Source organism: Chamaea fasciata, unplaced genomic scaffold, assembly GCF_029207755.1.
Source record: "Chamaea fasciata isolate MVZ Bird 193981 ecotype frontalis unplaced genomic scaffold, bChaFas1.0.hap1 SCAF_11, whole genome shotgun sequence".
NCBI classification, from domain to species: domain Eukaryota; kingdom Metazoa; phylum Chordata; class Aves; order Passeriformes; family Sylviidae; genus Chamaea; species Chamaea fasciata.
The window spans coordinates 24,857,384-24,884,137 of NW_027094096.1; the positions used below are offsets into that span (position 1 = coordinate 24,857,384).

The 26,754-nt window shown below is 48.5% G+C and overlaps 1 protein-coding gene across 6 annotated transcripts in view; it reads right to left on the bottom strand.

Annotated features, from left to right (window-relative positions):
* The window catches only part of TNIK (TRAF2 and NCK interacting kinase), a 151,121-nt gene that overhangs the window by 65,425 nt on the left and 58,942 nt on the right, over positions 1-26,754 (bottom strand). For all 6 annotated transcript variants that reach the window (XM_066193730.1, XM_066193726.1, XM_066193729.1 and 3 more), the window contains exons 3-4: positions 6,847-6,903; positions 2,490-2,615 (exon numbers count right to left, since the gene is read on the bottom strand). In XM_066193730.1, coding sequence (XP_066049827.1) covers positions 2,490-2,615; positions 6,847-6,903 — 183 coding nt within the window. The remainder of the gene's footprint in view (positions 1-2,489; positions 2,616-6,846; positions 6,904-26,754) is intronic.

The window sequence follows — 26,754 nt, forward strand, 5'->3', positions numbered from 1 at the left end:
TGCTCCGGTAACCCTGAGCTCCCAGTCAGAGGCCAGAGGAGCAGCCCTGATCCCCTCACACTCCCTCCGGGACTGCAGAGCTTGGAGGGACTAAAGAGAGATACAGCTCAACCGAAAACTGACCCCTCTCAAATGTTTCATGATCTAATTTCCGTAATGCAAAGAATCAGCAACTGCCCAAAAATATTTTTTGGGGTATATAAGCAGATTAAGAGCAATGCTGCTCGGAGCTGCACAGGTGTAACCCAGTGCTTTGGCAGCTCATGGTCGAATTTTAACGCAGCCTTGCTGCCCCCGTTTTTGCTCTCCAGATCCCTGGTGTGACTGTTCACGTCACCCTAAAGCAATTCAACGGGCCCCTAGTGCTCAACAGAGTGAAAAAACACATTGCAACTACACGGTCACAGCCCTGGGCACTGCACAGCTGCAGCGGTGCCACCCTGACCGAGGGGCTGCTCCCCAACCACGCTCATTCCTTTCCCCCCCACACTGCCCCAGATTATCTGCTGCAGAGGACACCCCGGAGGCCACCCCACCACGTGGGGATCTGGCAAGCTGCCTATTAGCAATTTGTCCCCCTTGGTGACAGATGCAGCTGCGGGCAGGGTTGCCATGGCAGCCCATCCATCCAAGCCAGCGCTGCTGGCCCCGGGGACCCCGCGGGCTCTGCCCTGCCCTGGGTGGGCTCTGGGTTGCTCCAGCTTTTGCTCAGCCCCCACACTCTGCACAGCCCCTGTGCCTGCTGCACGTGGCGGGGGGGCTGCTCTGTCCATGGCCTCAGAGCACAGAGGACAGCAAGGGCAGATGACAAGTGTCCAGCTGAGCGGCACCTCCGTGACCCGGCGCAGTGTATGGGGATCACAGTGCCTGCAGCTTCCAGCTGTCCTCGGGGCAGGGGTCCCTCGGGATGGGGTCACCTCCCCCATCCAGCTCACACTTCTTAATGAATGCCTCATCTCCCACCATTAAAAAAAGAAAAAAAACACCCCAGAATATCTCAACAACCTCTCTGGGTTATGCACAGCCTGGTAACCCATAGCTCAGATTTGAGAAGAGCAAAGGGAATTGCATGAGTTTAACTCTGAGACGCAGCAGTTAACTGATATCTGGATCCTCCCTTCCCTTGGCAATTTCCCCAGTTTCTGCAGCCCACCCTCAACCTTTTCCATTTGCACCAGAGCAGGACCCCCTCACCTCAGCCTGAGAGAGGCACAAACCCTCCTGAGGACCCACAGCACCCCAGAATGCAACACCTTATCCAACATAAGAATAAACCTACCTCATATTTTTAAATTTCTTTTTAAATTTTCCATAAAGGTTGACCCCATGACTTTTGCTTCATATTTTTTTTTTGCCTAACGTAGCAGATTTGTGATGCATCTGCTAAAACACCCTTTGCACAGCTCCCTGATTTCTGAAAACAGGGTAGTTCAGTGAGCTTGAGCTCATCTTTCAGGGCAAGTGGCTGCTGTGGAATGGAGCAGCAGCACAGACAATACTTCATGTCGGAAGCTTGCCACGTTTCTTAGAGATCTTAATCTCCACTGAAAGAGTTCCCTATTTTTTATTTCCGTATCAGCCTCCCGAGTGTCGATAAAAAGAATTACTTGGGCATTATCAGAAACGGTTTTATTTCAACAAAGAGCCAATGAAAAATAAACAAGCCTTTATCTGTGAGGCAAGACTGATAGAGCTCACACGAGTCCTAATTCAATCAGATCCTGAAACAACAGCTATTTAACACAGTGGCAACCAGAACACCTCTCCTTCAGGGCTGGGGAGCTTTCCCAGGAATATCCCCACCAGTCCCAACACGGGGCATTAAAAAACCCCCTCACACCCCAGTGCAAGAAAAGAAGCTTTTGAAAAAATCTCTCTCACTAACACACAAGAAAGGCCCCAAATTGAGAGGAGAGGCAGTGGTCTGGCAGATAATTCAGATTATCTTCTCTGCCTTTCCCAGGGGGCAGGAACAAGCAGCACAGCTGGACTGTGACCACCTTCTCCCTTTGCATGACTGGGCGACCCACCAGGGAAAAGCCAGGTTCTCCTCTTGACTTGGGGCATGTGAAGGTGATAGAGCACACACAGCCTCCTCTGCTGTGTCATGGTGATGGGGCTCGACGGGAGAATCACAGAATATTCTGAGTAGGAAGGGATCCCACAAGGACCACTGAATCCAACTCCTGGTCCTCAACAGCTCCCTCCAACTGCCAGAAGACGGAATGATTTCCAACTGACTTTTGTACTAAAGACACTGCTAATGACACTCCAGAACAAAAATGGGTTTACCATCAGCCTGCAAAGATTTCATGGCAAAATGGAGATGTGTTTTGCAGTGCAGCAAGAGCCTGGTAAAGCCACGACTTGGAAAAAGATGGACGCAAAAGAAGGGGTTTTGTGTAAGCTGGGTGCTGGTAAGAGGACAATTCAGAATAAAAAAATCTCTATCAAATCCCAGTTATTTTAAAGAAAAGAAAGCAACTTACCCAGAGCTGATCATCCATTCCTGGTGGGTTCTTTTTAATAAAAGCACCATAATATGTAGCAATATTTCGGTGATGAGAATACTTCTTCAGCATGTTAATTTCTTGTTTGATCTCTTCCTCTTCATCCTGAGATGAGGTGAAAAGACAAGAGAGACAAAACCAGAGGCATTAGGAGACTGCATTTCACAGGGTCTGAGCTGTCTTTGTTTGTGGGTGAACTTCCAAGCGCCCCGTTCCTGACTGCCCTCTCAGGTTTTTTGCACCATTTTTTACAGCAGATCCTGGGAGCCTGAGAGCTGCACTGGAGACTCTCGTTGCTCTGAGGCTCAGCCATACCTGCGTTACCCCAGTGATGCATTAGCACACCCTCACAGACACACCAGAGGCCCAAGAAGGTGCTTTTCTACAAACCACTGCATGACAGAAGTGCTCCTGTGCTCCCAGCCCTCTGGCACATCACTCCTGCCCACCCTGGGAGCAGCACAAGACCTCTGGAGACACCAGGTGTTGCTGGTGGTGGGGTGGGCCCACATGGGGAGCAGGCAGGTGCCGCCCGCCCACCAACTCCATCAGAGTAACTCAGTCCTGGTGACAAGCACCATTCCCATGGGCTGTCCCAGCCCCTCTCTGTCCCATCTGCAAAGTGGCATTAGCTGAAGCAGCAGAGGCAGAGGAGCCACACCAATACCTGTTTTGATGTCCCCCCTCTTTGTTCTCACACCCATCAAACCTGCCCTGGTTTTATTTTAAGCTGACCGAACTCCAGCCCGCTGTATTTCCGCAGGCAGCGCTTAGCACCTTGATGTCAATGAGCTTTATTATAAAGGACCAGAAGGGCTGTTTGTTCTTTATTCACCTTTATCCCCCTCCTGACCCTCACCTGCCTCTCTTGACCTCAGTTTTACAAATGGGCAAAGGACAAGACACCCACAGGGCAGCAGAGCTGCAGGAGCAGCTTTTCTTGAGCAGCAGTGCCCCCTGACCAAGGTGTCACGTAACACGGACAGGAACACATCTTTCTTCCCAAAATACCATTCAGAGAACAACAGCAAAGGTTAAGACAGGAGGAACAAGTACAAGAAATATCTGGATGGAGCTTGCATAAATAACCTCCAGTTTTATTTTCTGTAAGAACACAGAGGGTATAAGCACCAAACAGGCTCAAACATTACAAAGCAAATGGAGGGACTGTTCTGGAAGAACCTTGATCACCTCTCTTTAAGCAGTCAACACAACTTAGCTTGTTTTTATTTGTCCAGGAAACCAGGGCATATAACATTAAGTTTATCAGGCCATAGAGGTGATTTCATTAATTGCAGCCCTTTGCAACAACAACTAAAACGCAGCTGGATGCTCAACAGTGCTGGGAGCAAGCAGCACTCAGCACAAAATCCCTCCAGCCCTCTGAGCACCCCGACAGCTTTTCAGTCATCCCTCAATTCATGCCTGGCTCTCCAGGAAAAAACGGAGGCAAGCCAGAGGGACACTTGGTTGAAAGTTTTATTTTGACTGCATCTTCAAGCTGAAGAACTCAAAATGGGTGGAAAAACTCTCCAAAGCATAAGATCCGTGGATGGCACCCGAGGACGTGTCTGCATGGCCAGGCTCGGGAGCTCCAGCCCAAACTCCTGCTCCAAGCAGGACTACTGAGAGTGATCATCCCCAGCAAATCCAGAGAGGCAGGGAAGAAAATGGAACCATCACAGCAAGCTGCTGCAACTACTCCAATCCCAAACCCAACAAAAGCCACAGGCCAGGCTTTGCTGTCTCCCTTTGCCTCCATCAATTGATTCTGAAACATCCACCGCTGGATGTAGGTCATGCAGCACACAGCAGGACCAGCCCCTGGAGAACGAATCTGAACTCTTAATTCAGAGAGAGAGCAGCTGCCCAAACTGATGGAGGGCTGCCATTTGAGGGCCTCTGTTCTGCAATCTTCCCTAACAGATAATGAGTAAGAGCAGAGATGAGTTAAACAAAGCAGCATTGTCAGGAGCCTGTCGGGGTTTTAGCACAAAGCACGCGGTCAGGATGAAACGCTGTCAGGGAGCTCGCTGAACACAGAATCACCATGGTTTGGGGGCTGGAAGAGACCTTAAAGATCACCCAGTTCCACCCCCCCCCCACGGGCAGAGACACCTTCCACTCTAGACCAAGCTGCTCAGAGCCCCATCCAATCTGGGCTTTACCCTCCAAAGGCTGCTGCGGCTATGGCTGGGATGACCCCACTGATTCTGTCCCCTGCTGCCTTCCGAAAGACACGCTGTCATCAGGGATATCCTGGGAAAACGGGTGGGATGGAAGGTCAGGATCAAACGAAGCAGCAACAGCTCTGAATTTGTGTGTGAGGAGAAAGTGAAGGACTGAGTTTGGGTTTTCAGCAGCAGCACTCGCACTGAGCCTGGAGCAGGTGCCAAGCATGGCTGTGGGCACAATGCAGGGACCAGCTTTGGAAATGCCTCCAGAAGCGATGTCCAGGACCATTCCTGCAGGCTCTAGAAGTGCCCGCAGCACCAAAAGCTATGAAGCACAGACAGCCCTTCCCAGAGCACAGGCTAGCAGTGCCTGCACCGTGGTCACTGCCCATCCTGCCCTGGGCCTTCCCTGCCTAAAAGCAGCCTAAGGGGAAAAAAATTAAATATCCAAAAGCCATATCCCGTGACAAATATCTGATTTACACCTTTACAGCTTTACAAGGCCCAGCTTTCCAAGGTAAAGTCTTAGATCAGGGACATCTATTTAAAGACGTGCTGTGAAATTATTACTGGGCATTATCAGATTTCAGCTACTTTTCTCCAGTATCTTTCCTTGGAAGTGATGGTATTTTAAAACCACTGAATCAAGTGCGGATTCAAATTTAAGCCTGTGTTTGGCCCCAGAGTAATATTTTGATTTCTCAGCTAAAATTCCTTCTAACATCAGACTTCATCCCATGGGAATTTCACTGCTGTTTATGCCATGGTTTATGCTTGGTGGGTCTGCCTATTCCCTTCGAGCCTGCTTCCCACGGGAACGAGATAAACGGCACTTGTAGATACTACAAGTAAACAGGAACAAATCTCATTCACATTTACAGACTTATTTCCACACACCATTTCACCTGTTAGCACCAAAAATAACCTGGATGAAGGTCCCATAGATATTAATACCACACCAGAGCATCTAAGGTATTTCAAAACAGATTCCCAAGGCCAGCTGACTGCTTTCACAGAGAGCCATTGCTGCATGCGCTGAGCTCCTGAAAGTTATTAAAACACTAACTCAAAAATTAAGTTGGTTGAACTGTGAGTGAGTCTTAATTCTGAAATGTGTTATTCCAGTCAAAAAAAACCAACAAAAACACATTCTTACTCCCAAGCCTGGCATTGTTTCCAATGCAGGAACTTTGGGAGGGATAGTACTGCACTTAGAAAAAAAAAAAACACTCAAAAAAAAAGCATCTTCATGCCACGCTCCTAAATGCATCTAGGATTTCAGATCACAGCAACTCATTTTTTCTTTTGTGGTAACTGGGAAATGGTGAAACCATTCTTTCCCCTCAATTTTGTTATTCATTTACTGATTTGTAAATTCTTGGTTCTCAGTCTGACACAAGTTTCAAAAGAGCCACCTTAGAGACCGGAGTGGTGAGGTTTTTTCCCCTCTTTATCAGTGGGATGCACAGCAACTATTCAACTTGCCTCGTGAAGTTATTCATAACAATAATTGCAACATACTTTTGGTGAACAAAAGCTCTTCAGTGAAAAAATCACGGAGGCAGAGAAACAGAAATGAATTATGAACACACGATCCTGTTGCTACTTTTGGACAAGGTCATGTGCAATAGGACAAGAGGGAATGGCTTCAGACTGACAGGGGCAGGGTTATATGGGATATTGGGAAGAAATTCTTCTCTCTGAGGGTTGTGAGGCCCTGGCACAGGATGCCCAGAGAAGCTGTGGCTGCCTCATCCCTGGAAGTGTCCAAGGCCAGGCTGCATGGGGCTTGGAGCAGCCTGGGACAATGGAAGGTGTCCCATGGCAGGGATTGGACCTGGATGATCTTTATGGTCCCTTCTAACCCAAATCATTCTACGACTTTCTTCAGAATTTATCAGAGCATTTACAAGAGCCACTACTGGAACTGGATGCTGCTTTGTTTCAGCATGAAAGTACTTAATCTCCAAAACTCTTCCAGATTTATTTTCTTCTCACATATTTATTAAAACTAAAACCTCTTAATGGCACATATCACATTAAGACAAAGGCAATTTACTCCCCAGGAACATCAGTCTTCCACCCACCCCCACACATTATCACACCCCATCCCCTTTCCCCTCTTCTCTGTAATTTAAGGATGCAGGAGGAGGATACATTACCCCGGTGACGTCCATAACCTTAATAGCAGCGAGCTGGCCTGTTTTAACATGACGACCCTGCAAAAGAAAAGGGAGAAATTTGTTTGGTTTTCCTCAGGAACAAGGTTTTCCTCACAGTGAACAATATCCTTAAACAATCTCCTCGCCCTGGCGGCATCCACACATTATTTGTTGCTTTTTCAAGAGCATCTTCACAGCAGCCATGATGAGAAAGCAATTCCCTCCCTTTCCTCCTGCCATTACAATTAATTAGTACAGGGCCTTCAGTGCTGTATTTTCCTGGCAAACAAGCGCTGGAAATACCCTTTAATGCTCAGCCATGCACAGAAAACCAGCTCAGGGCCTCTCCTGAGCACAGAGCATGACTCGGCTGGAAATGGGCTGCAGGAGCTGAGATGATGGGAACGCGCTGGCTGGGATACCCACGCTGCCTTCAGTCCACTCAGGTCCCATCCCAGCCCTCACACACCTGGGGACACACCCTGGCCTGCAGGACACCATCTTCACTCTGAGCTGCAATTCGTTTATTTTCAGAAAGACTTGGTTAGCAGGAGAGAGAGGTTTTTAAAATTTGCAGCAACGGAAAAATATCAGCAAATCGCAGCAATGAACTGTTTGTTGCACAGTGCTTGGCTACATTAATCCTAATGGGAAAACGCCTGGGAGAGACGGTGAAAATATAAAAGAGCTCCAACTATTTATGGGGTCTTAAAACCAACACAACTGCTACCAAGCAAGGCAATTCCCAGCCTTTCCTCCCTTCCTGAGGAACAGATCACCCAACATCATATCCAAATTGCTCACATCAAATCATTCCCACCCCCAACTGAGGACATGTGCTCTGCTTCCAAACCAGGCAGCCTGGGGAAAAGATGTTTTTCCTCCAGGAAAGCCAGCAAATGCTGATCCTAACAGGAGAGCTGGGAGGCAAAGGGAAGCATCTCCATTTCCCAGTTTACATCCCTGTTTACTGTGGGAGCTGCCCAAGGCCCCATCATGTGAGACATGGTGTGGAAGACACACGGGAATGGCAGCTCCTGCCTTGCAGCACTGATAATTAACACACCAAGGACAGAACCAGGAGCAGAGGCGAAGAGGGGTCAAGCTGCAGCATGGCAGAAACAGGGAAAAAAAAGCTTTTCCTAAATTGCAGGCTCCTCCTGCCCCCACGGCAGCGCGTGCGTTGATGAGCTGGGGTTTGCGTCAGGTCTCCCAGCCCTCCTGCAGACTGGAGATGGTCTTTCACACCATCTCAGCTCAGGAACCCTAAATTACCAGACATGGGAACCTCTGCCTGGTCCCTCAGGTTTCCGGGCGCGGCGCTGGGAAGCAAATCCACGCGCCGGCTGCCGAGCAAGGCAGCATCATCCTCTCCAAATTTATGACTTCACCAGGACGCCAATTCACCCACCAGGGCTCCTCGCTCATTTATTAACACAATTTATACGTCCTGAGCAGCCCCATGTTCTAACAGCGGAAAAAGAGCTTTATTTTAATATATGTGTAACATAAAAAGTAATAAAACCAAGCGCGGCCCAGCGGCCCCAGGCTGCGGCTGAAGCATCCTCTGGATGTGGCCGTCAGGAAGGAGGGGCATGTCACTACACACCATCCATTTAGACGGCACGATCTGCAGAAACAAATCCTCCTCTTCCTAAATTCGTCCTTGTTGGCTCGCCCGAGAAGTCCCCACGTGTACTGACACTTTAATTAAAACCCAGAGAGCACCAGCAGGGTAAACACTTGGACCGCGGCAGGCCCCATCTCCCGTGGGCTGGAGGAGGAGGGGGAAGCAAGCTGGGGCATTTCAGACCACGGATTTAGGAATTACACCTGCCTTTACATGATATACCATCACCTCATTTTGTGTTTTTAGGAAATGCCCCAGCTTTGCTGTGGTGAAGAGCTCCTGCTTTCCTCAGCACGTGCCAAGTCGAAAGGGATCGCCACGTGGCCACAGCATCCTTCTCCCAGGAATCTCCTGCCTCCTTGCACACCTCCCAAACATTTACAGACAATGGTAGGAACTTAATATCGTGTAAGCATTTACCAAAACAAAACAAACCGCTTGGAAACATATGTTAATGTAAGCCATGAGGGGCACTTAGTCACGCAAAAATCAGGCGGAGTAGAACCAGTAAGTGCTCACCCTGGGATATTGTAGCAGAGGTTTGTTTTTTCTACAGTTTGTTCATGACAATGGATTGTAGAGCTTCACCCTGGCAGATGAAGCCATCTGGGGAAAACAGGCATCTCCTCACCAGTCAACCATCCCTTTTAATTCAACCTACTGCTCAGCACTGAGACTTGCTGCGAAACTTTCATAAATAGTTTAGAAAACCCAGTTGATTTTTACCCTACTGCAGATGTTCTTGAATTTGCAATAAAGATATAGGCTGGAGGAAGACACTGAGAATGGAAATGAGAGATGCAACCGAGGAATTAAATCGACATCCAACCTGTACCCAACAAAAGGTGCCACAGCAGCAATAAACCCCTCTCACAGCATCAGCCACCCCTGGCACCTTGGCCACGCAGATTCCAGTGCCTGTGCCCAAAGCCTGGAAGCAAGATGAGAAGCATCCATGCCCCTGCAGTCTCTCCAAAGTATCCAGTTGGATCAGGATGTGGAATCACCTCTGCCAAAGCCAAGGCAAGCTGAAACTGGGAATTAATTAACGTCAAGTGTTGAGTTGTCTGGTGTTAATCTGTGCTGCTGTAAGAAAGCTACGAAAGAGGACTGGGGTAGCAAAATAAGGAAAGCACCAAAAAGCTCTGTTGTGATGCTTTTACCTCCTGTGTGTCTTCCATCCACCAAAACTTGTTGATTTTTCCTTTAAACCATCCCCACAGCAATGCCCTCCACCCAAAAAACACATGAAGACTGAGGCCTACTCCTGCTCCCCTGCTCAACTCTGTCTCCTCAACACCAAAGATGTGGCTCAAAACAGGCAAGAAGTGTTGTGGTTCAACAGAAAATCTCCACTTGTTCAGAAGTCCTCCATTGTGGTGCCCCCATGAGCGTGCTGGCAAGGGTGCAGCTGCCCGAAGGCAAAGCCTTCAGGAGGATGGGACCTTTCCTGGGTCAAACAGTCACTTCTGAGCCTTCAGACCACAGCACCAGCAATATTTTTGGTGACAGGAGCAAAGGTAGGTGGCAGGGAACAGCCAGCATTGAGCCAGCCTTGCTCCCTGCGCCCTTCTCACCTCCTGCCTCAAACACACAAACATTCTCCAGCATCTCCCTGCTCTTTTCCAAGGCAGCTTCTGCCTCTGGCTCTTCATCTCCCTGAATTCAGCACTGCTACAGACACGCACAGCTTTGACGGCATAAAACACACAGGAGGAAAACTGAGCTACTAAAGCATTTCCCCCTCTCCAGATCCTCTGTCAAGGTTCACTTGGGTACAAACCCACATTCCAGCCTCGGGATTATTCAAGCATGATCTTCAAGGCTGCCACAGTTTTTAATTAAACATCCATCTGAGCATAAATTCATGCTCCTAATTACTCTCAGAATGTTATATCAACTATCACTAACTTGATAATGTCAAGTATTAAGACTAATTTCCACAAATGAAGCAAGCACCACGAGTTCTTTTTTCTTCAAAGGTTGCGGTCCTCACACTCCATAAAGTGTAGTGGACCAGCACACAATGAGAATATTGGTAAATGCTTTTAAACATCAATTGATGCATTCGGGCATCATGTTTACTAAATAAACAAACCCTGGCCTCAATATCAGCCTTTGCAGACAACAACTGCATATCTTGGCCCAAAATTCAAGTCCACGTTTTAAGGAAAGAAAGAGGATGATTGATTGTTGTTTTTTAACGTTTTCCTTGCACAAGCACGGATTTCACCTCTAAGCAAAAAACTACAATTTCTGTACCCAGAAATGCATTCAATCATATTTACTTAACTTGTGCTGTTGGTTTTTATGCGTCCAACAAAATAAATGACCCACCACCTGCTGCAGCCAGTGGGAGACAACCAGAATTGTCACTTTTTTGGGAAATGCAGAGCTCCCATTTCCTTCTGCCAGGCAGAGCAACATCTCTTTACACTTCCCAGCCTGGACACGCAAACTCCAACGCCCCACGCATACAAAATCCCCACTGCAGCCACTTAATGGAGTAACCATGTTGGATGTCTGATACTTTACAGCAAAACACTTCTAATCCAACCATTCTGCACCGCCCTTACTCATGCTGCATGTAAATATTAAATTTGAGTGGGATTAGGGTGCTCTTGCAAAGCAGTGCTGAGATTTCAACATGCACAGCCCTGCTGGGACCAGACCACGACATCAGCCCTCACCACTGAGGAACACTTTGTCTCACACAGAAATCTCAGTGAGCTGAGACAAACAACAAAAAAGTCTCATAAAAGTCCAACTATTACCACTTTGGCAGCAGAGAAGCATCCCAAGTAAATTTCTTCCATTACATTTCTGCTGCAGTTAAAATACTGAGCCTGGTGCCAGCAGCCCAACAACCACCCTTTCTCCTGCCCGACCCCAGCCATCAGCCAGCACATCCTCAGCACCACCACATCCTGCTTATTCTTCCTACAACATGCACAGGACACCAGAGATTTTACCAGGTTAGAAGCCGCCAGCTCACTTTTCTGTGTCCACGTGTAATTTTTCGTAAGTGCTACGAAAAACTCTTTGCCCAGCCCTACTTCAGCCCATGCACCACTCAAGGTGTCCACTTGTGAGTCTCATCTCCACCAGACTCTGTTTCAGCATCCAAGACCTTCTGCAGTGGAGATCTCCTGGGAAGGGCCATAACTTCTCCCATCTCCATGGTCTAGGTCCTGCCAGTTGTTTTCCTGTAGTTCAGGGACCCAGTCCAAGATTTTTAGCATGAAGGCACTTCAGTACTAATGCACTGAAAACTGCATTCAATTTTTCCTGGGAGAAGGAGCTTTGCCTTCCAACAGGAGCCATGAATCTGAGCTGCCATCCTGCTGTACATTAGACCATTTTATAGCACCTGGCACGATTTGTTCTCAGCTTTTACAGAGTACAGGCACATTTATGTACTTGGTTTCCCATTGAAAGCAATCTTGAGGGTGCCAAAATCCCCTCTCCCGACTAGTCTGAGGAGCTAAAACACTTACTGATGTAAAAAATAGGCTTATTCTAGTGTGAAAATTCAGCAACCTCCAAAACAAGCTGGCCTAAAATGACGTAGGCAAGCTTTGCACTTGGTTTACAGATCTCCTCAAACACATCTGAAATAAATCCATGTATCTGAGAAGGTAGTTAAAACACTGGAGGCCAGCATGAGAAAAACTGAGTCATGCAACAGGATGGGGAAAATGTTTATTTTAACAAAGGGCAACATATCTCTTTGATTAAAACAGAGCCATCATGGGCCAAACCTTATTGTTGCTGCCTGCACTTAACTCCAGTACTGGGAGGAGGACCTCAAGCTCGTGGGGACTCAGAACATCCCTGCAGACTGGGCTCAGTCCTCCCCCCACCCAGGGATTCAGCCCCATCTCTCTGCTTTCCTACAGCAGGAGCTGACCACAATGGCAGTGCCCTTCTTCCCTCCACACCCTTCCATCTCTCCATCATCTCCTGAGTTCACAAACAGATTTGCAGGGCTTCAGAGTGACCCCACTGCCTCAAGGCCCCAAAGGAATATGAGTGACTTGTTGCAGTTCCTTTCCACTTGGGGCAAACTCCACTTAAACCAGCCCCTGTTTCCCCAGACTTCAACACTCTGCAAATGGCATCCACCAATAAACACGGCACACCTGAAACTCCAAGGCTTTGACACCACAAATGGAAAACCAAGGCAAAACAAAACAAGCTGCATCCAGTGTTTGCCATCTCACTTGGTGGCCAAGTGAGGCTCCAGGGTCACTTCTCTGCTCACCTGAGCTCTCCTGCAGAACACTGGCTGCTCACTAGAGCACAGATCTTCACTTCTGCCCAACCTGTTTCTGAAGAGCAGAAGACCTTTCACTGGGAGGGACAAACACAAATTTCACTCGTAGCCAATCCTCCCCTTACACCTGTCATCTTTTCCAAGGTTTTAAAGAGTAAAAAAACCTTGAAAAACATTCAAAAAACTCGAAGAGAAACGAAACAAAACAAAGTGGATTTTTTTTTTTTTCTTTTTTTGGTGCTTAGCTAGACATTTTCATTAATACTTCAGTTTGGACTGAACAACCAGAGCTTCCCCTTGGAAAAGCCTAAATCTGCTCTAATTGCACAGGGCCAATCTAATGCTCTGTGCTGACCCAACAGAGCTGACCTTTGGACTGAAGTGTTTTCCAGTCCTCTGTATCAATCCAAGCTCTGATCAGGACCCTGCAGCTCGGAGAGCTGCAATTCCATTACTGCAGCCCTATAATAGCTCTGACGTTAAGTAAAGGAGGCAGGATTATTAGATTTGAAAACTAAATTGTTAAATTAGCATATTATTCATCTCCAGAAATAACATGCACTACAGCCTCTAGGTGAGCAAGACTACAGTTTTAGGTTCCCTATATAAGGGAAACACATCTCTTACGCCAGTGCTTGTACTTATTCCATCCTCTATCCCTCTTGCAGTTCAAATGAGGCTGGAGACTCCCACCTCCAGCTCAGGAAGAACCAGGTTTCCCTCTTCCATGGATTGCCTTAAGTAGTCCAAAATCAGCATCAGAAAGCCAAATCCTTCCAGAAGCTTTGCTGATGGCCTGCCCCACTTTTAATTTCCACCAGGGAAGAACGCTGGTTAGCAAGCCCGTCCCTCCTCTCTGTGGCACCACCAGCACCAGCACATGGGTCGTGTCAGGCTGTGCATCCCCTCCATGGTCACACCAAGAACTGTGACACATTTTGCCCACAAGTGTTTGAAGATGCAGCTTTCGAAGGTCTGCTCTCGACGGTCACAGCAAACCTTGCAGCAGAGCAGATTTCTAGGTGATCCTGCATTTGTCAGGGCTCTCCCAGAGCCCAGGAACAAACGTTGCTCTGGGAAAGGGAGGTCAAAGCCTCAACAAGAGCAGGTGTAGGCTGGAAAAGGAGCGGGCTGAGCAACACAGCGGGGGGCAGAGAGAGATGGAGAACAACAGACAGAATATACACCAAAAGTGAGCTCTGGGAGCAGCCTATGGAAACCCGAGGCACCAAAGGACTAAGAAGAGATGTTCCTGACACAGAACAATGTATATCTAAAAAACCCCAGAAGGACAAGCAGCGTCTCAGGAAAATCTTCGTTGAGTTGGTCCCACACTGAAGGTAGCAGGATTCAAGAGAGAACCAGTGGGATGAAGGAGAGCGATGCCACCCTTTACCTCCGCAGGCCCTCTGTGAGCTTTGCTCCCTTCCCCAGCATTCCCAGATTGAGCACAGGGCAATCCCTACAGGTCTGTGCCAAGGGGAGCAGCCCATCACCTGCAGCCCAGCAGGCAAGGAGGGCAGCAGCCAGGCCTTGGGGTGCTCCTTCCCCTCGCACACTGCCCTCCCTTCGCCCCAGCTCCTCTGCAAGTGCACGTTTTCACAGCTAAAAGGAGGCAGCACAGCCTGTTCCCAACAACATTAGTTCATGACAGCCATGTTATTACCACCTTTTAACACCCCCACTGCGCTTCTGTTTCACATCGCTGCCTATTCAACACTGCGGTGTTCGTAACTAAAATTAAATCTGCCTTTAGGAGACCCACAAAGGCACCCTTTCACACAGGCTGTGTCCTGATACAGGCACCAGGTTGTTCCTCCCAGTGGGAAGCACCAAGCTCCGCAAGGAGCTTCACCCGGTACTCTCTAGGGACGCGCCTGGTTGCCAAGGGTGGCCCAAGAAAGAGCCAGCCTCTTCCAAGGGGCCAGGCTACCCCACAGCTGCCACCTTCCTCCCAGAGCACTGCTGCCTGACCTGTGACAGGGTGCCACCACAGACCTGGCCAGGTCTGGACCGCTGCAGGGAGCGGTCACACCTGCAGAACGCCACGCAAATCCCGATTTCCACACGCTTTTGCTGTCTGCAGCCCGCAGCCAACCATTTCTGCGTGCTCCCAGGGCACCTCGGCTTTACTGTGGCCAGAACCACTTCAGCTTTAACATTGAAACCCAAACTCCAGGGTGAGCCCAGCAGCTTCACACACCAGTTCCCATCCCAAGTGAAGCAGGCTCTGGTCAGGACACAGGGAAAGGCATCCCAGGGCACCAGGGATGCAATGTAATGTCTGAGGCTGCTCACGACTTCAGACCAAAAGCTCAGAATGAGGACAAGCTGCTGTGTCCAGAGCTCAGGGGCATCAGCACAATCTCTACAACACTGTGTGCTTTGGCAGCTCCTGCTATTTCTTCTGTACTTGTAAGAAAAACAGCTCCCTTCCAAAGAGATTGTTCCTAACCTGCTCCCTGCTGCAGGGCAGACAGGGCTTAATGCCTGCAAGCCTGTGCTCCTGCCTCCCAGCACAATCCATCCCAGAACACTGATGGACACAGGTACCCCTCAGCCTCCTCAGGCTTTTGGCACCCCATTTATTTGTGCCACACATTAAACAGCTGCTTTTCAACATCTGAAGTGTCACCTGCTCTTTACGCCATTCCCCACATCAGTAATTATCTCGCAAACTGAGGTTTAAAAACGGCCCTCCTGGAAAAAAACACAGTGATGTTAATGGAGTTTCTGGAAACACCTCTGCAGTGCCATCTGCTTGACTTCGCCTCTAGTTTCATAGTAGCAAGATCCAATTTCGGAGGTGGCATGTGAAGTGCAAGGTGATTTTTCAACCAACAACAGCAAGGGAGATCCACCTTCTGCGAACCTGAGCGCCTGGCATCCTCCCCGGCAGCAGGGGTGGACAGCACTGGTGGCAGGAGGGGAACCAGGTAACACAGAGGCATCTGTTATCTAAAGCTGGTTGAGGGTTTTGTGCTTTTTTTCTGCCGCTGTGTAAAGAAAACTGAGTAAGGAGGAAAGCACAGTATTTCTGGTGTTTTCCCGGCCATTTAATTCAGGAAATTTAAGTCTGTGGCTGTCAGTGGCTTTCCATGAAGGCATTCCACTGCATTTCACTGACTTGCCAGTGGCACAAACCAACCGTGTCCATGTTCCCGTGAATCACGCCAGGTGACTGAGCAGCCCAGCCTGCTCTCCCAGCCATGCTTTTCCCATTCCCTGTGTTTCCCCACGTAACTGCAGGCCAGTACTCTTCCAGCTCAGCTCACAGCACAGTACAGCTGCCCATGCTGCCCCACATGCCCCCACGGCCCTGTTTCTCTGCAGAGACAATGGCCCAGGATGAGATCCCACCATGGATCACTCTGGACACCTCAGCAGAGGTTATCAAATGGGGTCTCACCTCTGTCACCCCGACCTCTGCTTGCAGAAAGGAGCCTGAACACAAACCCACCAGGTTCATTTGCGCACCAACCCTCCACCGCAAATCCAGTAGAAATCTGGGGACTTCTGAGGTCCATTCCCAGTGCTGGTAACAGCTGAACACACCCATCATGAGCCAGGGTTGCGGTCCAGGCACCTTGAACCACATCCTAGGCCATCCTTACAACCCCTCCACTGCCTCCCTGTTGGAGCCTTTCCAGCCCTACAAACACTTGGATCAGCACAGATCTAACCCCCTCGATTCCTGCCCACGTGGCAAGGCTGACTGGCACCTGAGCCAATTCATACATTCAGGCTTCACTCATTCATCAGTCCTGAGCTGACTCCAAGTCCCCGTCCCAGGGCAGCAGAAGTAACAAGAACAAGCTGATAAAGGTACTTATATTTTACGGGTCTTAGGAGAAAATGCCACAGCTGCCAGAAAGTCTCACATACATCTCCTGGGTGACTGAGATCGTAGTGTGAGGAAAATGAGTGTAAGAATGACATAAATAACCCCAGATCTTGTGCTGTGGAGGGCTGAGGTGCTCCCCTAATCCCAACGACTTTGTAACTCAAGATACTGCAAACCCTGTGTTGCACATTTCTCCATCTATGTCAGCTCAAATATCAATTTTAGACCTTACATACTTGAAGACAGATGGACATCACACTCCCTTTCATCCAGATTCGCCTCCAGGGTTTTTGTCTGCCCTGAGCAGCCTTGACAACTTATTGTCCATCCCATCCAACCCCAAGTCACTTACTGTCAGGAGTCAATAAACGTTTTGCAGTGCCTGTGTTCTACTGATTTAAAAGACCCAGCCATGCCTAGAGCAATCCTCTGTGATACACATACTAATTCGGCTGCACAGGGAGGCATCAAAGCTTTCAGGTTGTCTGATGTTTCAAGCAAGTCAGGTACTGAGTAGCAAAACTCTAGAAATGCCTATTGGAAAAGGGAGGCTGATGAATGACATGTGGACCCCTTCATCCCTGTATTTGTTTTGCGCCTGTCACACGTGCACTTGCTGCCTTGTTTGGGATAAAGACGGGATTTCTGACTCTGCTGCAGAACAGCCCCTCTGTGGCTCCCCCTCTAAGCCAGCCTTGCGGCTTGGGATCAACAGCGTCGATCAACAGATTAAACTACCCTGCCTCTGCAGCTTCTCCTTTTCCAAGCCTCCTCCTTCCAGCAGGAATTTCCCACCCTGGCACTGGCAAGAAAGAGCTTTCCTATGAAGCAGCGAGGCAGCCAGGTCACTGCCTTTCCCTGCATTCCCTGCTAAGCAGACCTGATGCCACCGCTGGGCCGCCCTTGTGTGGCACAGGACCCTCCTCCCAGGACAGCCAGCGCTCCTCACCGGTCCTCATTTCTCTGCTAAATAGAGAAACTGGGGTGCAAGGGCTCCTCTAGGAAAGGAGTGAGCCCTAAAAGACCCCACCAACCAGAAGACCCTCCCCAGCCCTGCACACAACCCCCATCCAGCCTCGCCACAAGGCAGCACAGCACAGAGGGGCTTTAGGCAGGGATTTGAAAGCAGGAGAAGAGGAGGAGGACTTGGGATTAGCAGGGAAAGGTTAAACCAGTCCCAGGGATTGCATGGGAACAGTACAGCTCAGGAATGAGTGGGAGGAAGCCAGGAACGACCGAGTGTCCCTGCTACCTTCAGCATTTGGGGACACGAGGGACCAGCCCAGCACTGGCACAGCGTGCCACTATCTGGCAATTCCAGGATTGCAGCCCCTGCCTGATGTGGTTATCAATGCAGGAGGGCTCTGCAGCCATTAAGGGCCCTACTCAGAGAGCAATAACATGTACAGACACAAATCGATGCTGTACACTTTGAAGGAACCAAGTGAAGGCTATGGATTTTACTCACTGTTATTTGCAAAGTGAAACAAAGCAGACAAAAAAGCTCTCCAAGCAGCCCAAAAAGCTGCCTGCAGGAACGTGGGCAGCTCAGGAAGGCTGCCTGCAGCTTTGCAGGGAGAACACATATGGGCAGGGGGTGATGGCCTTTTATTCCACTGGATAAAGATCTTAGTGGAAATCTGAAAAGCTCGACGTGAGACCTCATCCACGGCTAATCCACACAGACTATGCCATGCTCTAGGCACGCCAGGAAGGAACCAAGGCCAGGCACTGCACTGAGTCACGCCACAAACCTGCAATTTCAGCTGTACTAAGAGAAAGCAATTGGTAAGATACAGCTTGAGAAGCATCATCCCGGACCAGCTGCATCCTGCTCCTACCTAAAGGCAGCTCAGGCCACCCAGAAATCCCGTTCCCAACATTCCATTCCTCCCAGGCCACCACAGGTTTTTAACCCTTTCCCAGTAGGATCAGCGCTTGCTAAGCACTAAAGTCAGCAATAGTCACAGGCAGATTCGTATTAAAAAGTTCTTTCACACTCAAGGCCTTTCCCCTCAGCAAGAGCTGGCTGTCAGACAAAATGCTGGTTTGGTTATGCTGCTTGGTATTCAGGGACTGCTCACCTGTGACTGTGAATTGTAGAATTCAGGTGATTTGTAGAAGCCACCAACATGCAAGAGCAGGGAAGGACCTCCCTGCATTTTTCCAGGGAGGAAAAAAACCCAACCTGTCACTTTGGCCAATCCCTCAAACACTCACAGTCAGGGGGAAGTTTTGGTATACATTTAACGGGGTGTGTACATTTCCTTTACACTGGAGCCTTGACTGAGTTAATGCTGACTTTTAAGCGCACTGTGGAGTTGCAAACTCCAAGAAAGGATAAAAAGCACAGCCGGTGATGCGTGGTGTGAGACAATTTCCTGGGATGCAAGGCCAAGGCCAAGCCAAGCAGCTGGGTGCTATTCCTGGATCCCCACCAAGTGCTCTCGACCTTGGGTGAGAGTCTGGGCGCTTTGCTGCTCAGTGTTATCCCCTGCTAAAATGGGTAAAATAATACTACAGTCACCCCATAAAGATGCTGCAGTGGGTGATGCCATATTGCAAAAAGCCTCCAAAGCCTTGCCTAAGTGTAGAGACACGTCAGAGATTATCAGGAGTTGTTCCTCACACAGCCATACCCTGAATTTGCACCTTCAAACAACAGTCGTCTATAAATTCTTAATTTTTTTTTTTTCTAGAGCAAAGGGCTTTTGTTTTCCCAGGAGACTAGACAAGAAAAAGTCAACAAAATTTCTTTACATTTTTAAATCAAATGCTTCCACACAGCATTTCCACAAGACTGCTTAAAAAGTGCACTAGAAATTGTAACTCAAAGCTGATCTGCTTCACGAGATGACTCAGGCTTCTGCAGCTCCAACCCTGGCCTCAGCCAGCCCTGCCAGTGCAGCACTGACTGTTTCCAATCAGCATCCAGCGAGCTGCCAGCATTTCTGAGAGAACGGAGCAAGGTTTCCTTAAATGCGAAGTGCAGAAGATAAAATTCAGTTACTATTACCCAATTTCTGACCAGCATCAGAGGGGAAACGAGCAGCCTGCGAGAGCAAAAGATCAACCCCCTCTCTAATGCCCGCAAAACCAACACGAAGCCCACGGACAGATGTGTTCTTCTGGACAAATACCATCATGAATGTAACCTGCCCCTTTGCCTTTGCAGCAGCAAACTGACTTGTCAGACTGCCTGCTATTTCTCATGCCTCCCACAGCTGCAGCTCAGCAGGACACACTGGCTGCAGAAATATCACCCCGGGACAGAGTTTCTAATATTTCCACGGACATCACATTTCCCAGAGGGAGCTACAAGATGCGCTTGGCTCCTCTTTTGTTGTTGTTGTTGTTGCACTAATCACAGAATCGTTTAGGTTGGAAAAGACCTTTCAGATCAACGAGTCCAACTGTAAACCTTACACTGCCAAGTCCAGCACTAAACCACGTCCCCGAGCACCACATCTACTCATCTTTTAAACCCCTCCAGGGCTGGTGACTCAAACTGCTTCCTTAGGCAGCTTGTTCCAGCGCCTGACAACTCTTTCCGTGAAGAAGTTTTTCCTAAGAGCCGACCTAAACTTCCTCTGGTGCAACTTGAAGGCATTTCCTCTTGTCCCGACGATGCGGGTGACGGGCCGAGGTGAGGCAGAGGTGTCCTAGCGGCCCTCACCTTCCGCAAGAGGTGAGCCTGGGGGGCTCCTGGGGGGGCGAGGGCAGCCGGGAGACTCCCAGAGGATGATGAAATGCCAGGGCTGCGTTTGCTCGGACACCAGCAGCGCGGTGAGAAGCAGAGGATGTTTACAACAGGCACCAGGAGGCCGTGAACTCAAACCTCTGGAGGTGTCTCTGCTTTGGGTCATTCTTCTCCTGGGCGCACGTTTGCCGCCTGGCTCCTCTCCAGAGATGAAAGATGTTCCTTCCCTCGCCTCACAAAAGCACACACAGATCCCTTTGAATTAAAAAGTTCCTCAGGAGAAGAGCTTGGTTTGTACCACAAAGGGAAGTCCTGGCTGAGCAGGAAGACACGTCACCGGGTATTTACACTTCTCCCTGAGACAGACCTGAAGTTCTCAGGTCAGGAAAGATTAGATGGACACCACTGCAACACTCTGGGCCGCTTTGTGTGGCTGATGTAGCAGTTCCCTCCCCTACAGATGTTTATAGTGCCAGCACCGCTGTGCTGCCCTTAAACAAAACACGTTCAAAGTCCCTTCAGGAGAGACGTAAGTGCCCCTCAGCACCTGGCTTGGGACCCACTCATCAACCTGGCTTTTAAACCTCCTCCCTCCCCTTCCCACTATTTGAGGATTTAGCAATTGCATGAGCCAGTTGTCACAAATGAAACAAGAAGTGTGGAGAGAAAATTTTTTAACAGGGAAAAAGCACACCCAGACAGACATGCCCCCTAAATCAGACCCTCCTTTCCAGCACCCTGCTCCTGCCTTGTACTTGAGCGGGTTTGCTGACCCCATCTTAACTTCTCTAGGATGTTGTCTCCAACTAATCTCACTCTAGAGAGCCTGCAGGGCCACTAAAATCCGTCCTGGCTATTTAACTGCAATTGTGATGAATGCTCACAGCGGTGATGTGATTGAGAAGTCACCGGCAGCAGCACCAGGACTGCACAGGAGGCGACTGCAGAAGCCACAACTCATCCCTGCTGCCTACAAGCCGTGAGCCTCCAGTGCTTCAAACAAAGGAGGAAGATGAGTAATTTCAGACAAAAGAATGAACCATCATCAAAACTTCTGACACAAACATCTCAACTGGATTAGGTACCTGTGCTGCCAAGTCTCTTTCTCTTCTCTATTCTTCTTTTTTTAAGCTTTTAACATTTTGTTTCTTTCCTCCAGATTTCCAAATTCCTAGCCGTCTCTGAAAGAGCTGAGCTGAAGTATTCCCTGAAGGCTGCTGTTCCCAGCACTTTCCAGATCAAGAAGAACCAGAGAATTCAATAAATCTTGTTCCTTTTCACACACGAGCACCCCTATAAATTTCTGTTGCGGCATCTTTCCCCATTTTCTCAGGCTTTCAAAGCATTTATGTGCTGGGCCAGCAAGAAATGGAACTCAGCAAATAAAACCTACCCTGAAGAAAAATGTAAATACAGAGGGGCTAAACAGTCCCGGTGTAGACGTGAAGCCATGCAAGGAGATCAGTCACCAGTAGCGGACCTGAATGATGGCCAAGCCAAGCTGTCTCCTGACAGCAAGTCGGGTTTTGTGGTCGTGGAGGATAGTTGTTAAGAGTGAGAGATTTCAGCAGCACTTTCAGCCTGGGAAAAGCTCCTTACACCTGCTCAGAACGTGCCATCTGTAGCAGCCTATTAATGCGCACTGAAACCATTGTCCCTTCCCTCCTGAAAGGGCTTATGCTGAGGATAAATAAAAGTCATTGTCTGTCTTAAATGCTGATGGAGGAAGAGTCTTTTTAAAGTGCTCGTAAAACCTGCCCAAACTATCAGTAATGCGCAACGCTGTGATTTAGCACCAATGTGTCCCATCTCTGTGAAAATACAAGGAAGGAAGAAGAAGTGAAAATCAGCCCATGTGACAACAAAAAAAGCAGATCTTGGTCTCCCTTGAAATTCCTGGACAGCTTGAAATCCCTTTGAGGAAATCTCGAATCATTTCCTCTTTCTGAAAGCGGAGTAAACAGGTCAAAAACATACCTGTCTTTCCAAAACATGCATCCCGTTTTCCTGAATGATTTTATGCAAATTAGATTACCCAGCCCTTGCTCTTCTGCTCTGAGCCCAGAGCCACTTGAAACACAGACAATATTCCAACAATACAAACAACATTTTGCCGTATGTTCCGGCATCCAGCAAATCTGGATTGCCAACGTGGTAGATTGCTATGGAACAACTGAGTGGATAAAGCAGATTTCCAGGAGATGGGTGGTACACGGCAGTTCCCTGGCTCATGTGCCACCTGGAAATGCTCTGCTGTGCCGGGGCAAGTCCCAGGAGCAACGGGGTGGGAGGACGCCAACACCTCTCACTCTGCAAACGCTGCGGTTCCAGGGAAGGAAAACAGAAGTGAAACAAAGCCTAGCGAAGCAGGTGGCAGGAAGAGCAGTCATTTCTCTCCTTCTCCCCCAAACCCATTATTTACAGTAAAGTATAAACCCAAATGCCCCTAAAAATACAACTTCAGGCTTTCCGTGGCATGGTCTGACAGCAGCTTATCTCCAGCTTTCCAAGTCCTACGAGCCCCTGCTGCCTCCTCACTGTCTTCCTCTTCTTACCCCTTTATTTTCAGTCTTTCCATTTTCCTCTGTTTTACACTCCCTGCTTTTCCCTGTTCCGTTTCCACTACAGTCCTGGTAAGGATGGCAAGGCACGCCACCGACACCAGGTATCCCCCCGGCATCCATCTCAAAAGGAAGTTGGAGGACTTGGTAAAAAGCCAGTGACCCCACAGTTTCATCTCAAAGCAGGGACCGCACTGATGGGAGAGTTCCTCCTTCCCCCATCCATTCTCCTCTGACTGTAGCGCCTGGACACAACATAAATTAGAGCTAAAAGCACCTAAAAGCATGGAAAATGAAACGGGCTAATTCAGAAAAGCCAAAGTACATCTAATTTAGTTACTGGGAAATGAACAAATGGCAATTCCGAGGCTGCAAAATTGTTCCATCCTGTAAAAGAATATACATACTTTTAAGAAAGGGGAAAAAAAAGGTGGGAAGGTGGGCTGAGAACATTCTTCATTTATGTAATTACTTTTCTAAGACCTGGCTGTGCTGCCACACCAGTATTTAGCATTTTCCGCCTTTGTCATATAGACAAATGTAAAGATTCGCATTTCTCAGGTAACTCACTTTTTTACTGCAGTCCTAAGGTTGTTTCTTTTTTAAAAAAAAAAGGTTAATTGAGCACTGCTGCCATGTAATTATCCACAAATGGGGATCTGCCATGCAAGGCCTCGATTTTCACATATTTTCTACACTATTAAACCTGACACAAACATTTCCGACTAAAGACGGATTTCCAGCAAGGATTCCCATCATTCCATGATTTTCATAACACATGGAGGAAGGTATCACACCCCCCTTCAACGTAGTAACTTGTTTTCTCCACCTTGTCACGGGACAGAGGTCCCACTGGCATGTCTTGGGCACACTTGGGAAGGTCTCGCAGTGCTCCTGAAATGCTCCCCAGGATCCTGCAGGGCTGCTGCGTGGAATGACCCAGCCTGGAGGGTCTCCTGCTCCGAGGGCACCATGTCACCGCTCCTCAGGCAGGAATGAGGGCAGTGAGCCCTCCTGGGGCCATTCCACTCCATTTATTCCTCCTGATGTCTGTGCTGTGGCACTCCCGGAGAAACACCTTTGCTCTCAGACAGGCTCAGCCCACCTGTCCCAAAACCAGGCTTGGCCCAGCACTCAGGCACATGATTTTCTAGGCACAGCCTGGTTTTCTGGGTACAGACCACATCTGGGAATAGCTGTTGCTTACACAAAACCCCCTCAGTGTTCACTTGCAAACCCATTCTTCCCTCACACACGGTGCTACCAGGGCACAAGCGCACAACACACCGTGTTCTGCCGTTCCACATCTGCCAGACCACACTTTAACATGCTGACCACACACATTCCTCACCTCTCAGAGCAAAACCCTCCCAGCTCAGCTTGGACTAAAAAGCTACCACATCCCTCCTCCATTTTATCCCAGCTTCCTCAGGAACAAGCCGGGATTTGACTCCCATGGGTGCGTGCGTGTGTGCACTGGGGAGCTTTAACACTGTTAGCTAACTTCAAAGACATCAGAGAGAATCATTTTCCACCAACTTCATGGCAACAGGCAGCTGGGTGGCAAAGGATGCTGGACACAGCCTTTCACAAGGTTTATCTCCAACAGCTTTTAATCCTGCCAGCCCCTTTCTCCAGTCAATTATAGCAGCCTCAGTGTTGCCAAGAAAGTAAGGGGAGTGAGAGACTATAGGTATAAGCAGACATAATAGAATCCTAATTTAATTAGGGAAGTACTCAATCAACCACGAGACATAAGGACAAAGAAAACCAGGTTTATTAGTTCTGGTGCTTGCAGAAATGCCCATTTCATTCCTGATTACTGGGGGAGGGATAAAACAGATCAGTAATCTAACAACACAGTCCTGGTTTGCTCTTTCGGAAAAAGTTAATCACAAAACCAACCAAAACTCAAGAGCTTCCAGAACCACGGCGCTCACAATGGGCAAGTAACTGAGCTCATTATGGAGGGAGCCAGGTTCTAGATTAACTTTGGTTACAGAACACAAACTACAGCTGGACCAGCCTTACGGGAAGAAGTTTTCAACCCCAGTTCTCAGGTGGGATTTAGATCAGTGCTTCCCAGCAATTCCGATATCTCACTTCCCCCAGTGTAAGAGGAAAGCCAGGATCACTGGGTGTCACAATGCTCTCCAAGAAGCTTTGAGAAGGAAAAGGTGAAGGTACCAACTCCTCAGGGCAGCACTGAGCCCACTCGAGCTAGAAAGCTCCATCCTTTGCTACCCCATCCTCATCTGGGGCCGGCAGGTTCAGAGCCAGTGGGTGTATGTAACATTTGTGCTTTAATGCCTCCGAGTTTAATAGTGCAAAGTGACTAACGAGGGGCTGGGGAACCATTTGGAGATTAACTAACTGATTTCATGTTATGAAAGAGCAGGTTGTAATTTTAGGATTAGAAAGCTGTATTTTGGATGTCAAATACCTTGCCTGAGAAAAGGGACAGAAGCAGTGGCACGATGATGCTCTAATCCACCCGCAAGGAACCAAGAGGGCAAGCAAGGAATGAGCCATCCATGCCAAGAAACACCAAAAAAATATAACAAATCCACTGCCAACACCACGTTCTGTGCTCTCCTGCAACAACAGGTGGGCTAACATACACCTCTGTGCAGACATTCACTGCTTTCACTGGGACTATCCAGCTACAGCCGCAAGATTTCAGTGCCTAGCCGGCAATGTGGCAGAGTTCACGCCACCGTCAGATGGATCCAAGAGGATTCCACCACCACACAGCCGTCCCCACCTCTCCCTACAGCCTCCAGTTACTGCAGGCAGCACTGACAGGACCCCAAAAAAATAGTAATTAAATGCCAGACAGAGAAAAATATATGAGAACATGTACGGGAAGCCGTGTGGTGAGACTGTCTGAACATCCCATTCGGGCGCTAATTTAGTAAGACTGAGACCACACAACCACGCTGCTCTTCTTCCCCCTCTGCCTCAGTTCAAACCAGCACCAGAGGACTGTGATCTCTCTGACATGCCAAGAAGTCCCAGCTTCACTGTGTCCTTTGGGTTTATCCCTCCAGGATAAGGAGAGACCCTTTACTACACCACAGCAAAGTCCTCAGTGGCCTGCATGGGTGCATCTCCACCAGCTCAGCCTTTTGCAAGCCCCCAGTAAAAACCAGTGGACCCCCATTGCCCCAGCAAAGCCGTAGGGGAGCAGTGGCTCACTTTCAACACTTACCATATATATATTTTTTTTTTAATCCATGTACATCGATATCCACTCACATATATGTACCTATATAGAATATATGCAAAGTGCTGAATCAGCACACCATGGTTTCCCATTGTTGCTGGTGGCTCATCAGGATAACCCCCAGAGGAGTCAGGGATGGAGCTGGATAAAGCCATAACTACTGGAGAAGAAAAACAGTCCCTGTGCTGCCTGCTGTATCCAGGGCACTGTCTGAAGGTACATTAAACACAATATTTATACTACCAGACACTTGTGGTTTTATGTTTTGAGATTTTTTAACTTCCAGTTAGAAGGAATTTTGCAGGCTCATAAAAAGAAAAATACTCACTATAAGGTGAACATCATTTACCAATGCATTTTTCATTTGATTTGGTTTGGTTTTCCTCCTTCCTTCCTTTTATCATGCAGTTTTTCCCCTTTCTCCTCACCTCTTCCAGTTTACACTACTTAAAATTTACAAAGTTTGAAACAAATAAAGCCAGACTGAAAATACACAGTCAGTCTTCAATGTTGCAGAGGTTAAAAATAGGCTTTAAACCAGCTAATGTCAGCATCAGCATGAAAGAAAGGACACCCTGACAGCTCTAATTATTACATTCCCTTGTTTTGCACTTCTGAAGAGCAGCAATTAAATCTCTGCTTGGGCTTATAAGGAAAAAGTAAAGTGCTCT